Below are 15,311 nucleotides of genomic sequence, written 5' to 3' on the forward strand. Positions count from 1 at the left end.
GCATGTCTTAAGGACACGAGAGGCTATCCCGTCTGGCCCTGCAGCTTTATGAGCATTAACTTTTTGGAACGCTTTACTCACAGACCTCTGCGTCACCTGCAGGTCCACCGCCTCAGGTGCGCTCTGCGCCGTGGCTGGGTCTGAGTTGTGAGCCTCGAAGCGGGCAAAAAAGTTATTCAGCTCGTCTGGTAAAGACGCGGAGGTGTCAGTGATATTACCTGACTTGGGTTTATAGCCCGTAACCGCCTGCAGTCCGCTCCACATTCGCCGCGAGTCACATCCGCTGTAGTCGAGTTCTAATTTGACTCTGTACTGTCTCTTTGCGGCTTTGATAGCCTTTCTCAGTTCATATCTGGATCGCTTGTAGAGTTCGACATCCCCGGATTTGAAAGCGATGGTGCGCTCCCTCAGTTTGATGCGAATGTCACTGTTAATCCATGGCTTCTGGTTGGGATAGGAGCGAACTGAACGTACTGGAATGCAGATATCCACACAGAACTTGACGTAGTCGGCAACAGAATCCGCATATTCATCCAGACTCGTGGCAGAGTCCTTGAAAATGGTCCAATCTGTCGCATCAAGACAGCCCTGGAGTTTGGTAACGTGATCTGTGGACCAGCTCTGTACCGATCTCACTGTGGGCTGCTCACACTTCACCTTCTGCTTAAAGGCAGGGAGTAGAAGCACGGCCAGGTGGTCGGATTTCCCAAAGTGAGGGCGCGGTAGCGCTCTATAAGCAGCCTTGATGGTGGAGTAACAGTGATCCAGAGTTTTATTCCCTCTGGTTGGGCATTTGACATGTTGGTAGTACTTTGGTAACACAGTTTTCATGTTACAGTGGTTAAAGTCCCCCGCCACAATTGATACGGCCTCCGGGTGTATAGTCTCCTGTTTGCTAATAACGCCATACAGCTCATCCAACGCCTCGGCTGCCTTGACTTCTGGCGGAATGTAAACAGCCGTTAGCAATACACAGGGGAACTCCCTGGGGAGATAGAATGGCCTGCACCTTAGTGTGAGATGTTCTAGTACTGGCGAGCAGTACTGTGAGGCAATAACCACGTCTGTGCACCAAGTGTCATTGATGAGGAAACAAACACCACCTCCCTTTGACTTGCCCGTGACCGTCCTAGAACGGTCAGTGCGGAACACAGAGAACCCCTCCGGTTGTATCGCCCTGTCGGGTGTGTTTGAGCTCAACCACGACTCTGTGAAGCAAAACACACAGCAGTTCTTTATATCCCGCTGTGAACGTAAGCGGCTGTGGAGGTCATCCAGCTTGTTCTCATCGAGAGACTGAACGTTAGCGAGCAGCATACTGGGGTTTAAAAATAAACCTGAACCTGAACTTAATCAGTGTGTAGGGAAAGAACCTCTGAAATATTACACATTAAACTGTATTAACCCATTCAGGATGGGATTTAAGAATTATGTTATATCTTAGATATGGCACTTGGTGCCACGCTACAAGAAAAATCGCAAAAATTTGGCAAATCTTTGAATATATATTCTTTCAGAGCGAACGTTTTTAACTCAAATATTTGCTTCTGGTGGGGTCCCTGGAATATTTTCAGATTGTGGGCGGCCAATTACATATATTTTTTGGGGTCCTTTTTTTTTAGAATCGGCCTCGTGTCTAAATGGATTAAATATGAAACTTAATCAGAGTGCAGGTGAAGAACCTCTGAAATATTACATATTACACTGTATAGATGTGTAGAACCTCTGAAATATTACATATTAAATATTAACACATTGAGTTCCACCTGGTGGACGAAAGTGGTGGTGCTTGGGACGGGTGCCACCGGATCAGAATCTGTTTTAGTATGATGCGTGTCCGGTTTTGGGTTCCATCTTGAATGCAAAATTAAAATAGACCAATCCTTGCTCTAGAAAACGCCAATGTTATCATTTTAGCCTTAATTGTACCTCTGTGTTGTGTTCTATGTTCCCCACTCAGGTTATAATATGTTCCCGGCTTAACTAAAAACAGGTTCTATGTTCCCCAATCAACCTTTTCAATCAAAAACAAAGTACCCACCGAGTGCAGGAAGTTGACTCTCCCCACAGCTCCGATCTTATCGGTGTAATTGATGAATCCGATGTTTCCTTCCGTGGCGGCATACAGCTCCCTCATTTTTATGTCCCCGAAACGACTCAGAAACTCCGTCCAGACCTCCGACCGCACGCCGTTTCCGATGGCGATCCGGACCTTGTGCTCCTTCTCGTTTTCTTTCTGAAAACACGGAGAAGGATTCATCTTTTTACACAATGTGTTAAATTCATAAAGTGAGGGTTAAAGGACACTCAGCTAGACCTGAGCGATCAACACTCAAACAGATTTGTTTTTATTTTATTAATTTTTACATCTCACACACGTGCAGGATGATACGAGCGCGAGACCAACACAGAGGACGCCACTCTCTCTCTGTGCATGCACAGGAATAGCCAGGCTACACGGGGAAATGTTTGTGACAGCGTGTAGTGTAGCCTACGTGGGCTGCAGGGAGATAGGACGTTAAATCTTGATTTTCATGAAATAACTCTGCACACGCACGCACGCACGCACACGCACACACACACACACACACACACACACACACACACACACACACACACACACACACGGTCCAAAAGTTTGCTCCAATGTGGTTTTATCAACATTATTCAAGTGAAATGAGTTGGTTATGGTTTTATAGACTATTTAACAGCAACATTGGGCTAATATAGTTACCATGTACGACACAGGACAGGGATTTACCCAAGGAATAAAGGTTATATATTATCATCTGATCATCTATCGATACAGTCGACACGACAGACAGACAGAAGTGCTGTGAGCAGTGAGCACAGCGGTCCTGTGCTCTCATTGGCTGTAATACAGGACTTCTCTGGACGCGATCGCAACCCAGTTCATACTGTACGATGTCCAGTCGGTGACAGAGCCAAATATCAACCCCGTTATCCCAACTAAGGAGGAGGACATTTGAACTAATTATGGATTTATGGTCGACGTGATGTTCTTCTGACCAAAAAGAATATGTACGTTCTTGCATGCATATCACATTTTGACTTCAGCGCCTACCGGACCTGTTATGCTGCGCGCGCAGCCATTCACTTCCTGGTTTACTGTACGGCCCTAAGATAATGTAATCGATGACCTAAGATAATGTAATCTATTAACTAAGACAATGTAATGGATGACCTTAGCGGTAGTGCAGAGGTATCTGAGGGTCTCTCCGATGTATTGCATCACTGTCACGTTGAACTTCCTGCAGTCTTCCCAGAACTGAGAGGCTGAGAACTTCCTCCGAAGAACTATCGTATTACCTTGGTAAAAAAAGAAAAAATAAAGAAAAAATCAGCGAGTAATTATTAAATGACAGAGGGGTGGGAGTATATACGTTTTTACTTCTTCTCACTCCTTTTCTGATATGCTCAGAGTTTCTTTTTGTCTTTTTCTTTGTTTTGTTTTCTTATATTTTAAGTTATTCATTTTAACATGTAACCAAATGGACCCTTACAGGTCTGTAACTCTGAGAGTGTAATACATGGAACCAAATGGACCCTTACAGGTCTGTAACTCTGAGAATATATACATGTAACTAAATGGACCCTTAGAGGGTCTGATAGGCTAAATGTCGTCAAATGGTGGTCGGTGGCTCAAATGGGTCTGAGAGGCTAAATGTCATCAAATGGTGGTCGGTGGCTCAAATGGGTCTGAGAGGCTAAATGTCATCAAATGGTGGTCGGTGGCTCAAATGGGTCTGAGAGGCTAAATGTCATCAAATGGCGGTCCGTGGCTCAAATGCTGCACAGACTTGGCGAGCGGCAGGCACCCAGTAAAATGTCTTGAAATTTTGTTTCTATTTATTATTATTATTACCTCTCTCTATACATCCAGCCATGCCTATAAGGAACCCAGCACTGTGGTACAGAGGCAGGTTGATATAGAAAACATCGTCCGCTGTCACTCCCGTCGATGCCTGGATGAAGGAGGCAGCCCACACCCTCTCATGAGTCACCATCGCTGCTTTAGGTAACCCTGGAAAACAAACAAACAGTCACCAAACAAACAAACAAACAATCACCAGCGCTGCTATAGGGCCCCATACACACATATCAAACACATGTTCTGTGTCTTGTCTGTGTTTAATGGCCGCCATAATGCATTTCCAATAGGAGTCACATGGTTTGACCCAACATTTGTGTTTGATGGCTGTGTTCTGCCAAAAATGTTTGGTCAAACCATGTGGCGGCCATTAAACACAGACAAGACACAGAACATGTGTTTGACTGATGTGTGTGTATGAGGCCTTAGGTAACCCTGGAAACCAAGCAAACAAACATGTACAGTACAAATATGACTTCTTGAGTTGTACAGGTGTGTACAGGTGTGGGGTTACTTACTACTAGAGTTGTTGTTGAGAGTTGGTGTGCGGACTCTTTTTATTCTTGAACTATCACTGTTGTTGAACCAGCACCCAGCCTATTAGGTTGTAGATGTGCATGTCTTTAAGGCACCCAGCCTATTAGGTTGTAGATGTGCATGTCTTTAAGGCACCCAGCCTATTAGGTTGTAGATGTGCATGTCTTTAAGGCACCCAGCCTATTAGGTTGTAGATGTGCATGTCTTTAAGGCAGTTTTCAGCCTCCTGTGCCAGTTACTAGAGTTGTTCTCCCGTACTAATCTCTCAGATTAGATCTCTCAGATTCCGAGCCGCACTAGTGAACATGTCGACACGCATTCTGATATCACGTCACTTATGACATGATGACTTTTCATGTACAGACATGTTTTGAATTGATGTTACACTACTGTTTTTTATATTCTTACTGAGGTACCCGTGGTTCCTTAGGTGTAGATGTACAGGTATGAACAGGTGTGTAGTTACCGGTGGTTTCTGAGGTGTAGATGTACAGGTGTAGAGGACAGGTGTGTACAGGTGAGTTACCTGTGGATGTTTAGGTGTACAGGTGTAGAGGACAGGTGTGTACAGATGAGTTACCTGTGGATGTTTAGGTGTACAGGTGTAGAGGACAGGTGTGTACAGATGAGTTACCTGTGGATGTTTAGGTGTAGAGGTGTAGAGGACAGGTGTGTACAGGTGAGTTACCTGTAGATGTTTAGGTGTACAGGTGTAGAGGACAGGTGTGTACAGGTGAGTTACCTGTGGATGTTCAGGTGTAAAGGACAGGTGTGTACAGGTGAGTTACCTGCGGATGTTCAGGTGTTGGTGTACAGGTTGGTGTACAGGTGTGGACAGGTGAGTTACCTGTGGATGTTCAGGTGTAGGTGTACAGGTGTAGAGGACAGGTGTGTACAGGTGAGTTACGTGTGGATGTTCAGGTGTAGGTGTACAGGTGTAGAGGACAGGTGTGGACAGGTGTGTGTAGTTACCTGTGGTTCCAGAGGTATAGATGTACAGAGCGATGCTCCTGACGGTGACGTTGGCTCTGAGCTGTCGGGACAGAGGCTGCTCGGACTCCTGGCCGATCATATTGGATGACAGTGAGGTGATGTCATCCACGCTGCTGTTCTCTGATAGGAGGAGCACGGAGATGCCCTGCTCTTTGAGCGTCGGCAAAACTTCCTCCACGGCCTCCCTGAGCTCTGAAACAAACACATGATCACACTGATCACACACACACACACACAGCATCATCATCATCTCTGAAACAAACACATGATCACACTGATCTCACACACACACACACACACAGCATCATCATCATCATCTCTGAAACAAACACATGATCACACTGATCACACACACACACACACAGCATCATCATCATCTCTGAAACAAACACATGATCACACTGATCACACACACACACACACAGCATCATCATCATCTCTGAAACAAACACATGATCACACTGATCACACACACACACACAGCATCATCATCATCTCTGAAACAAACACATGATCACACTGATCACACACACACACACACAGCATCATCATCATCTCTGAAACAAACACATGATCACACTGATCACACACACACACACACAGCATCATCATCATCTCTGAAACAAACACATGATCACACTGATCACACACACACACAGCATCATCATCATCATCTCTGAAACAAACACATGATCACACTGATCACACACACACAGCATCATCATCATCATCTCTGAAACAAACACATGATCACACTGATCACACACACACACACACACACACACACACACAGCATCATCATCATCTCTGAAACAAACACATGATCACACTGATCACACACACACACACAGCATCATCATCATCATCTCTGAAACAAACACATGATCACACTGATCTCACACACACACACACACAGCATCATCATCATCTCTAAAACAAACACATGATCACACTGATCACACACACACACACACACACAGCAGCATCATCATCATCATCTCTAAAACAAACACATGATCACACTGATCACACACACACACACACACACACACACACACACACAGCATCATCATCATCATCTCTGAAACAAACACATGATCACACTGATCTCACACACACAGCATCATCATCATCATCTCTGAAACAAACACATGATCACACTGATCACACACACACAGCATCATCATCATCTCTGAAACAAACACATGATCACACTGATCACACACACACACACACACAGCATCATCATCATCTCTGAAACAAACACATGATCACACTGATCTCACACACACAGCATCATCATCATCTCTGAAACAAACACCATCTTTACTGTTACCTCTGAAACAAACACATCTGAAACAACACCGTCTTTAACCTTTATCTCTCTGAAACATCTGTGAAACATCTGATAGATCTGTGAAACAGGTTTAAAATGTTGCCCTATTCACCCCTCATATCTAATGGGGGTTAATATTGTGGCGGCCATATTGGATTTCCAGCAAAAGAAAATTGATCGGTGTGTCCATACTGGGTCATAGATATTATTTCTGGTGGACAACCATTTATGTTATGGCAAATGCAGGGATCCAAAAAGGGGTGGTCTGTCCCCTGGGTATCAGAGGACAAACCAGAGACTAACGCTTTGTTTACCTCAAACAAATACACGTTAATTATTACCACGGTGGTACTGGGCCTGTCTGTGACTGACACACACTCACACCTCCTTGGTAGTCCATCGTTCTCGAAGATGACGTAGCTTCCTTGTGCTGGGTTTGGCAGTGGTCATCGTTGCTGGCGACGATGCCACTGTAGATGACTATGAAGCCCAATTCTGGCACCACAACGGCCACATACCATGCCACAGTGTGGACATGTGAGGCTTGGATCAGGAGGCTGAGGTGGTACTGGAACAGCACGGAGGTGTCTTTGGATCAGGAGGCTGAGGTGGTTCTGGAACAGCACGGAGGTGTCTTTGGATCAGGAGGCTGAGGTGGTTCTGGAACAGCACGGAGGTGTCTTTGGATCAGGAGTCTGAGGTGGTTCTGGAACAGCACGGAGGTGTCTTTGCTGGCGCCGTGCCATCCTTTGCTGCGTGCGGTTCTCCTCAAGGTGTGTGACCCCTTCATAGCAAAAGGAACGCCAGAGTGGGCGATTTGCTGCGGCTGACTCCAGATCATTGGGCATAGGCGGCGGGTGCGTTTTACCTTTGGGTAGGCTACAGAATTGCGTTGGGGGGGGGGGGGGGGGGGGGACTGTCGCCGCCATGGATTTATTTATTTCCCAAATGGTCTAAAAATTAGTTATTTAGCATACTTTTACCAATGAATTAGCCTATACACAGACAACGACTGATCAGCCTATTTTGGACGATATGGGTCTTTTCTCGAGTCAGTGTGTAGTCTCACTACTCTGTGTAGATTACCCGGCGGTGTTGCTGCCCCTCCCGGGAGTCCCGGCTCATGGCTCTTCACAGACGGCACAGAGACAGCAGCCACTCCGGTGAACGTGTCAGTGTTGCTGCAGTGGTGTGAACTGTGAACCGTGCGGGCACTGGTGGTGCTGAGTTCTGACAGCCGACTCACAGGAGTCACAGTTTCTTCTTCTGAATTACTTTATCTTGGCCTTGAAAAATACATTTTGCGTTTTGCTGTTTCCCAAAACAAACCAGCGCACGCTACTGTTTGCTACAAAGCGACTGGAAGGACGAGGTTTACAGACATACCAATAGTAGCCAATCATATGCTGATTAGGCCAGTTGCTGTATAGTGTATAGCCTACCTACCCGATCAGCGATCACCAGGGGGCAGCGACAACACACACACACACACTACACACACACAATAGCCTTCTATATAATGCTGCGCACATAATTTATATATATTTAAAAAAATACCCAGCATAATGTTTGGGAAGGCTAAGCCTTCCCTAGCCTTACACACCCGCTGCCTATGTCATTGGGTTTGATGTTACACCTCTTCGGCGTCTGTTTCAACTGGTCTTTATATCGCAGCTTTTGACCACCAGGCTTCCTGTTGGCTGACAATATCTGTCCATAAAACACCTGACGAGGCAAGTGGCAGCCGGAAGACATGGCCGACCCACCGGAGTTGCCTCTGTGCTAAAGTTGCCTCGATGCTGATGGAATCAGTGCGTTGGAGAATGTCAGTGTGTGGGACACGGTCCTGCGACATGGATGGATGCTGGGGCCTAAGGTCCTAAGGTCGCCCTTAGGTGTCTTACTGGTAGTAATCTGATAATAACTGTGGAAATGGGAGTTATTTTCCGTGATTTTTCAAAAATGTTATTATATTAAAAATAGCAATTATGTTATTTGTGTAATGTGTAGGCTATATAGCCTACAAGTATTTATTATGAAGAGGGCTGCGCTATGGCGATTCACTTGTGACAGGAGGAAGACGGAGGAGTGGAGGCGGGGGGCTTGGAATGGATTACTGACTGCGCAGGCAGAGAGAAGTGAACGGTGGGGTGGTTGTTTAATGTTTATACCGCTGGCTGGCCTCTGTTTTGCGGCGCACCAAATGAGCTTCAGTTCATAATGCTAAATGTTTTATAAATCAATCGGATTATCACACGATAGACTGCAACATGACAAAAACAGTTGCACTGAGCCATCTCGTTAAACCCAGCTGGCTGCGATGAATAACCTAATCATTAGGCCTAATCAACATCATATAGTCACCAACCGATCCATATCATTCTGTAGTGTATGATCTGACCACGCAATGTTACAGTCCACTGCAGGCTACAGGCTATTTGATTTACAAAATGATTAGTATTATAACCGCCGTCCAGTGCGGCGGCGCTCCTCGTTATATGTGCCCGATTTAAAATAACAGATCTCTAAGCTGTCGAGACACGCCATGAGCGGGTGCATGGATGGTTTATAAACTTTGTAGGCTATGTTTGTTCTTTTGGACACCGAACGGGGACGATACTTGGGGTCTTGGACATAGCTTCACTTCAGAGGAAACGGGGAGCTACTCACCAGTCACCACCACTGGAAATGGAATCCATTAGAATGATATGGAAATGGTACATTAACAGTCATAAATCCTTTATTTCAGCGATAAGTCCATTGAACTCCATTCTCACTCTCACACAGACACACACTGAAAGAAAAAAAAGAACGCCACTTTATTGCATGGCCAGCGCAGCAGCATGCGCCGTCAGTGAACCACTGACGGCGCGTGCTGCGTGGCATTCTTTTTTTTCTTTGTCAGGCTTTATAGGGCTTCGGGCCTAACATTATGGTATTTTTTAGGGCCGGGCCGGGCTTCGGGCTGACCCAGTTAGGGCCGGGCCGGGCCGGGCTTCAAATTCCGGGCCCGATGAGAACTCTAGTCTGGTCTACAAGATACACTACACCACAAAGACACTCATGTACCTGTCTAACTACTTCAATGGGTCTGGTCTACAAGATACACTACACCACAAAGACACTCATGTACCTGTCTAACTACTTCAATGGGTCTGGTCTACAAGATACACTACACCACAAAGACACTCATGTACCTGTCTAACTACTTCAATGTGCCTGGTCTACAAGATACACTACACCACAAAGACACTCATGTACCTGTCTAACTACTTCAATGGGTCTGGTCTACAAGATACACTACACCACAAAGACACTCATGTACCTGTCAAAACATTACCTTCAGATGCTATGAGGGTTTTGGCTCCAGAGCAGGAGAAACAGTGAACCAGAGACTTTGACCGGATGTTGAAGTTGAGCAAGGCAGCAGGACAGCCCAGTTTGGCCAGAGCCAGCCACGTCCAGATGTAAGACGGCTCGTTGCCTAATAATAACAACAGCAACAACAACAATAATTAGGCCTGCCACAATAATTACATAATCGCCTAATTGCAATTATTTGAGATAATAATAATAATCACAAATATCTTTGCATAATCATCCCAATCATTTACATGTTAAAGGACCACTTTAACAGAAACCGTCTTCCAGTGACATCATCGATGGGCAATACAAGCTAACTGCTAAACTAGGCTTTCTAGTCCTAAAAAGTTGCAATGCGAAGATGGAAGCCATCGTTCTCACGATAATGAAAATCTAAAGATTTTTGTAAAAAAAATCTTGTTTAATGATGTCACTGGAAGACGGTTTCTAAACTGCCCACAGCCCTCCTATGAGACACAGACTGAGTAGAAAAAATCGTGCCATTTTATCATGATTCTTAGTGAGGACCTATTATATGAAGATAGGTTGAAAAGTGGTCAAGTGGTCCTTTAAGAAATCCTCATACATTTTCCAGAAATAGCAGAAATAAGCTGATCTACCAGCTTACAACATGTGACGTGTTGTAAGCTGGTAGATCAGCTAGCCTATTTCCACATTGTTTCATATATACAATGTTTAAATGTGTATCAGTAATTTATTTGTATAATTAAGTTATTTGTCATATCTGCCCTGTGCAGTTTGATTATGAAGCAAATAAAAAAACATACATTAAAGGTTTTAGTGATGCACAGGCCGGCTTTATTTCATAACCCACCAATCCAATCACAGGTCTAAAATCCAAGTTTGAGAGATAAGAGAGTGAGAGAGATAGAGAGAGAGAGATCAAATAAGCAACATTAACGGGAGTAATTGGGAGTAGGAGAAATAGTTGTGAATAGTGAATAGTTTGAATATCTCTTGACATTTTTAAACCCCCCCTTATATTGTATGGGGTCCGTGGCACAAAATCGTTTCAGATGGCGGTCCGGGGCCAAATACACATTCATTTAGGGGTACCTTGACCTTGACATGAAAAAGCTTAAGGGGAGGCACTGGAATAACAGATTGTACGTACCCTGTACGTACCCAGGAGCAGAGACTGTTAGTAATAGAACTTGTACTTGTCTTGAATAGCCAGACAACTATTCCACAATCTCCAAATGCTATAATACAGTAGAGGAACAACACCTAGTACACATGTAGGTGGAACAACACCTACGTACCCAGAAACAGAGCCACTGCGTCTCCCTCCCTCAGACAGGCGTGTCTCTGCAGACATCTGGCCATCCTGTTGCTCTGCTGGTCCATCCATCCGTAGGAGAGTGTCTGACCCTCGAAGTGGACCAACGTCTTGTCCGGGTCTCTTCTGACCTGATCCAGAGTCCAGACAGTGCATGCAGTGGTTTTTAAGGTTGTACTATATTGTTACATTTTGTCTACAGGTACATAAGAGTAAAACTTTGTTACATCATGTCTACAAATTTAGTTTAGAAAGGTGTAATTTCAACCCTTTTTCATATCAGGGCCCACTATTGTCTCCACCAGGCCGAAGGCATGGGGAGAGAGTATGTTTTGCATTCCGTCCATCCGTGTGTGTGACGTGTGTGTGTGTGTGTGTGTGTGTGTCCGTCCGTCCGTCTGTGTACAGCTAATCTCTGACGCCGTCAACCCGGTCGATGCCAAATTTTGCACACACTCCCTGGATGCCAACGATGAACCTCTGCCCCAAATGTACTGTATTTGCACACACTCCCTAGATTCCAACGATGCCCTCTGCCCCAATTGTATTGCACACACACTCCCTAGATGCCAACATGAACCTCTGCCCCAGATTTTCCAGAACGGCCTGTTATAGCACCACCAGGAGGCCGACTTTTGTAAAACACATTTTTGGATATTACACCTCCAAAAATCCCGCAAATCGTTACACAGTAGGCTATCTCTATAGTCATGTGTTCAAGACGGATCTGTCTGATATTTTATATTCCATCGTAATTGGCTAACATTGGCTTTCAAAGTTTGCAGGATTGGCCTGTTTTGAACAATAAGCCTCAAATCATGAACGCAGCATGCAATTTATGTGAAATATTTCACAGACTTTCCTACTAGGCTTGAGGAATATATCCCACCCTTTTAACATTGGCCTGTTATAGCGCTACCAGCAGGTGGATTTTTGCAGCACTTCATCTAGTTGTCTCCACCAGCCGAAGGCATGGGGAGAGTATGTTTTGCACTCCGTCCGTCCGTCCGTCCGTGTGTCCGTGTGTCCGTCCGTCCGTGAACAGCTAATCTCAGCCACCGTTAACCCGGTCGATGCCAAATTTTGCACACACACTCCCTGGATGCCAACCATGAACCTCTGCCCCAAACTTTCCAGAACGGCCTGTTATAGCGCCACCAGGAGGCCGCTTTGTGCAAAACAAGTTTTTTCACAGTACACCTACAGATTTTGTCCAAACATCACGCAAATTAGTACACAGTCTCTCTAGAGCCATTCAACGAAACGGGTCTTTCAGATTTCTCAGACTCCATCCTGATTGGTTAAGATTGGCTTCCAAAGTTCACAGGAGTGCTCAGTTTCAAACAAAATGCTGCAAATCATGAACACATCACGTGATTTCCCTGAAATTGTGCACGCACATTCCCACTAGGCCGAGGACGAAATGCCACATGAACAATTTCAACTCAGCCTCAAGGTGGCGCTATAACTGGCCCAAAAGTGTTTTTACCTCTAACTGCACGGATCTGTGGATAACCTGGTGGAGACCTGTGCCCAGAAGGGCACTTTTTCTAGTTTATTCTGCATTTGAGCCACGGACCACATTTGATGGTGTCAAGAGTAAAAAGGGTCCATTTGGTTACCAACTCTACATCAATTAGCAGCTGGGGACCCCTTGAGGACTGCTGGTGGTCCCCAGACCACTGGTTGAGAACCACTGGTGTGAAGTAACTAAGTGCATTAAGTACTGCACTTAAGTAAAAAGAAAATTGAGGGCCCTCCTATGTCCAACTTTTGGTTGGCCAGAATGAGATGTATGATAAAAATGTACAAGATAATGTATAAGAGCGCCCCTCGCTTCACAGGGGTGTGATTTTTTTGAGTATTTCCAATTTTTAGTATTTTTACTTCTACTCCACTACATCTCAGAGGCAAATATTGTACTTTTACTTAAAAAAACAACAACAATAAAAACAAAAACAAAAAGTAAAAGTATCAATGGAAGATCAGGCTTGTACAGTCTGCTGGAGCAGGTGGGGGAATAATTAAAGTAGCCTACTCGCATGATTTTCTTAAGTAAACTAAGATAAGGTCGTAAAGCTACCACCATGTGGTTTCCACTGACCTGGTCCAGGAATCGGTCGAGCAGACTGTAGAAGGGTTTGAACTTCTTGTAGGAGGTGAGCCTCAGACCCAGCTGTAACGTTCTCAGCGTGTAGCGGAGGTCCATCAGCCAGTACCGAGAAAGCAGACCAGATGTTCTAAGGAGGATGGTCAGTCCGAGCAGCAGAGATATGATCAACCACACCACGGAGGACATCATGAAGATATGTTGTTTGGAGGAATTCAACAAACTACTTCTTTTGGTGTTTTTCCGCCACCTCAAAGAATCGAGTTGTTTCGGCAGCTTCAAAAAATCTGTGTATGTGTGACAAAGTTCAACTGAGTGGGCGGGGGTTGTCTTACTCCTCCCCTCCCTCTCTCTCTCTCTCTCTCTCTCTCTCTCTCTCTCTCTCTCTCTCTCTCTCTCTCCCTCCCTCCCTCCCATTCTCTCTCTCTCGCAGCGCAACACACACCGTCACGCGCACACACACGCGCGCGCGCACACACATACACACACACACACACACACACACACACACACACACACACACACACACACACACACACTTCTAGCAGTGATTCTCAACCATTGTAATGGACTGAGGACCCTCAGTTTGACATGCAATATTCTATGGACCCCCATTTAATGGCATTATACTATCTCTGAGACCCCAATTTATATTGTAAAATCAATGTTAATTTCACTCGGACAAATGGAACAAAATGGACCCGTTACGGTCCATTTGTATACTCTCAGAGTTACAGACCAATATGGAATTTAAGGATTGATTGATTGATTGATGTATTTATTAACAGTGCAAAATTACAGTATTGTACATTTCAAGTACAACTCAATACGAAATAACTGTTAACTGTGGACGACACCAGGCATAAAGCATTACACTTGTTTACAACAGGGTCCACCATTTTCTATTCATCAGAACATTTAGAGACGTACAAATATACACTTCTATATAATCAGACTAACTGTAGAATATGTAAACATAGAAATAGTCATCTAGTAAAAGTAAGTAAACCAATAACCTATTTTTGAGTGGTGCAACCACTCCAATGAACAGCGATGTGTGTCCCTATGCCTGTATGTCCCTATGCCTATGCATGTCTGTCCCTATGCCTATGCCTGTTTGTCCCTATGCCTGTCTGTCCCTATGCCCGTCTGTCCCTATGCCTGTCTGTCCCTATGCCTGTCTGTCCCTATGCCCGTCTGTCCCTATGCCTGTCTGTCCCTATGCCTGTCTGTCCCTATGCCTGTCTGTCCCTATGCCCATCTGTCCCTATGCCTGTCTGTCCCTATGCCCGTCTATCCCTATGCCTGTTTTCCATTGACGATGACTGGAGAACAGACGTCAGGTTTCCGCTCAATATGACGTAAATTAAACATCAAAACATTAAACACCATTGACATTGAAGGGGAAATTTACGTCATATGTAAACGAGCAAATCAGCTACCAATGGCAAGGCAACAGGCATTCTGATTGGCCATTGGCCAGTATGAGATGATCCATGACGATGTATGATGATAAGAGCTGATAATTCCGCTAAATGACGTAAATTAAACATCAACACATTAAATGCCATTGAAGGGAAAACTTACGTCATATAAACGAGCAAACAAGAGCTAACAAGAGCGCCACTCATTTCACACGGTGTGTCCCTATGTCTGTCTGTTATATCAAACTGTTACCTGCACAAGTCACAAGTTACTTTTTATTGAATCACTTTAAAACAATGTTGAATCAAGCACCTTAAAAACTGTGGTATGCACACAGAAGTCAGAGAATACTGTG

General features: G+C 44.8%; 1 protein-coding gene across 1 annotated transcript in view; it reads right to left on the reverse strand.

Moving 5' to 3' along the window:
- Positions 1-13,804, reverse strand: part of LOC310865530 (long-chain fatty acid transport protein 2-like) — a 32,987-nt gene extending 19,183 nt beyond the window's left edge. The window contains exons 1-7 of the mRNA XM_083774680.1: positions 13,526-13,804; positions 11,405-11,552; positions 10,099-10,242; positions 5,402-5,614; positions 3,887-4,045; positions 3,206-3,330; positions 2,042-2,236 (exon numbers count right to left, since the gene is read on the reverse strand). Of these exons, the coding sequence (XP_083630806.1) occupies positions 2,042-2,236; positions 3,206-3,330; positions 3,887-4,045; positions 5,402-5,614; positions 10,099-10,242; positions 11,405-11,552; positions 13,526-13,723 (1,182 nt within the window). The 5' untranslated portion in view covers positions 13,724-13,804. The remainder of the gene's footprint in view (positions 1-2,041; positions 2,237-3,205; positions 3,331-3,886; positions 4,046-5,401; positions 5,615-10,098; positions 10,243-11,404; positions 11,553-13,525) is intronic.
- Between the last annotated feature and the right edge of the window lie 1,507 nt (positions 13,805-15,311).

The sequence above is a fragment of the Protomyctophum parallelum genome (genome assembly GCF_964188405.1).
Source record: "Protomyctophum parallelum genome assembly, chromosome: 10".
Classification (NCBI taxonomy): Eukaryota; Metazoa; Chordata; class Actinopteri; order Myctophiformes; family Myctophidae; genus Protomyctophum; species Protomyctophum parallelum.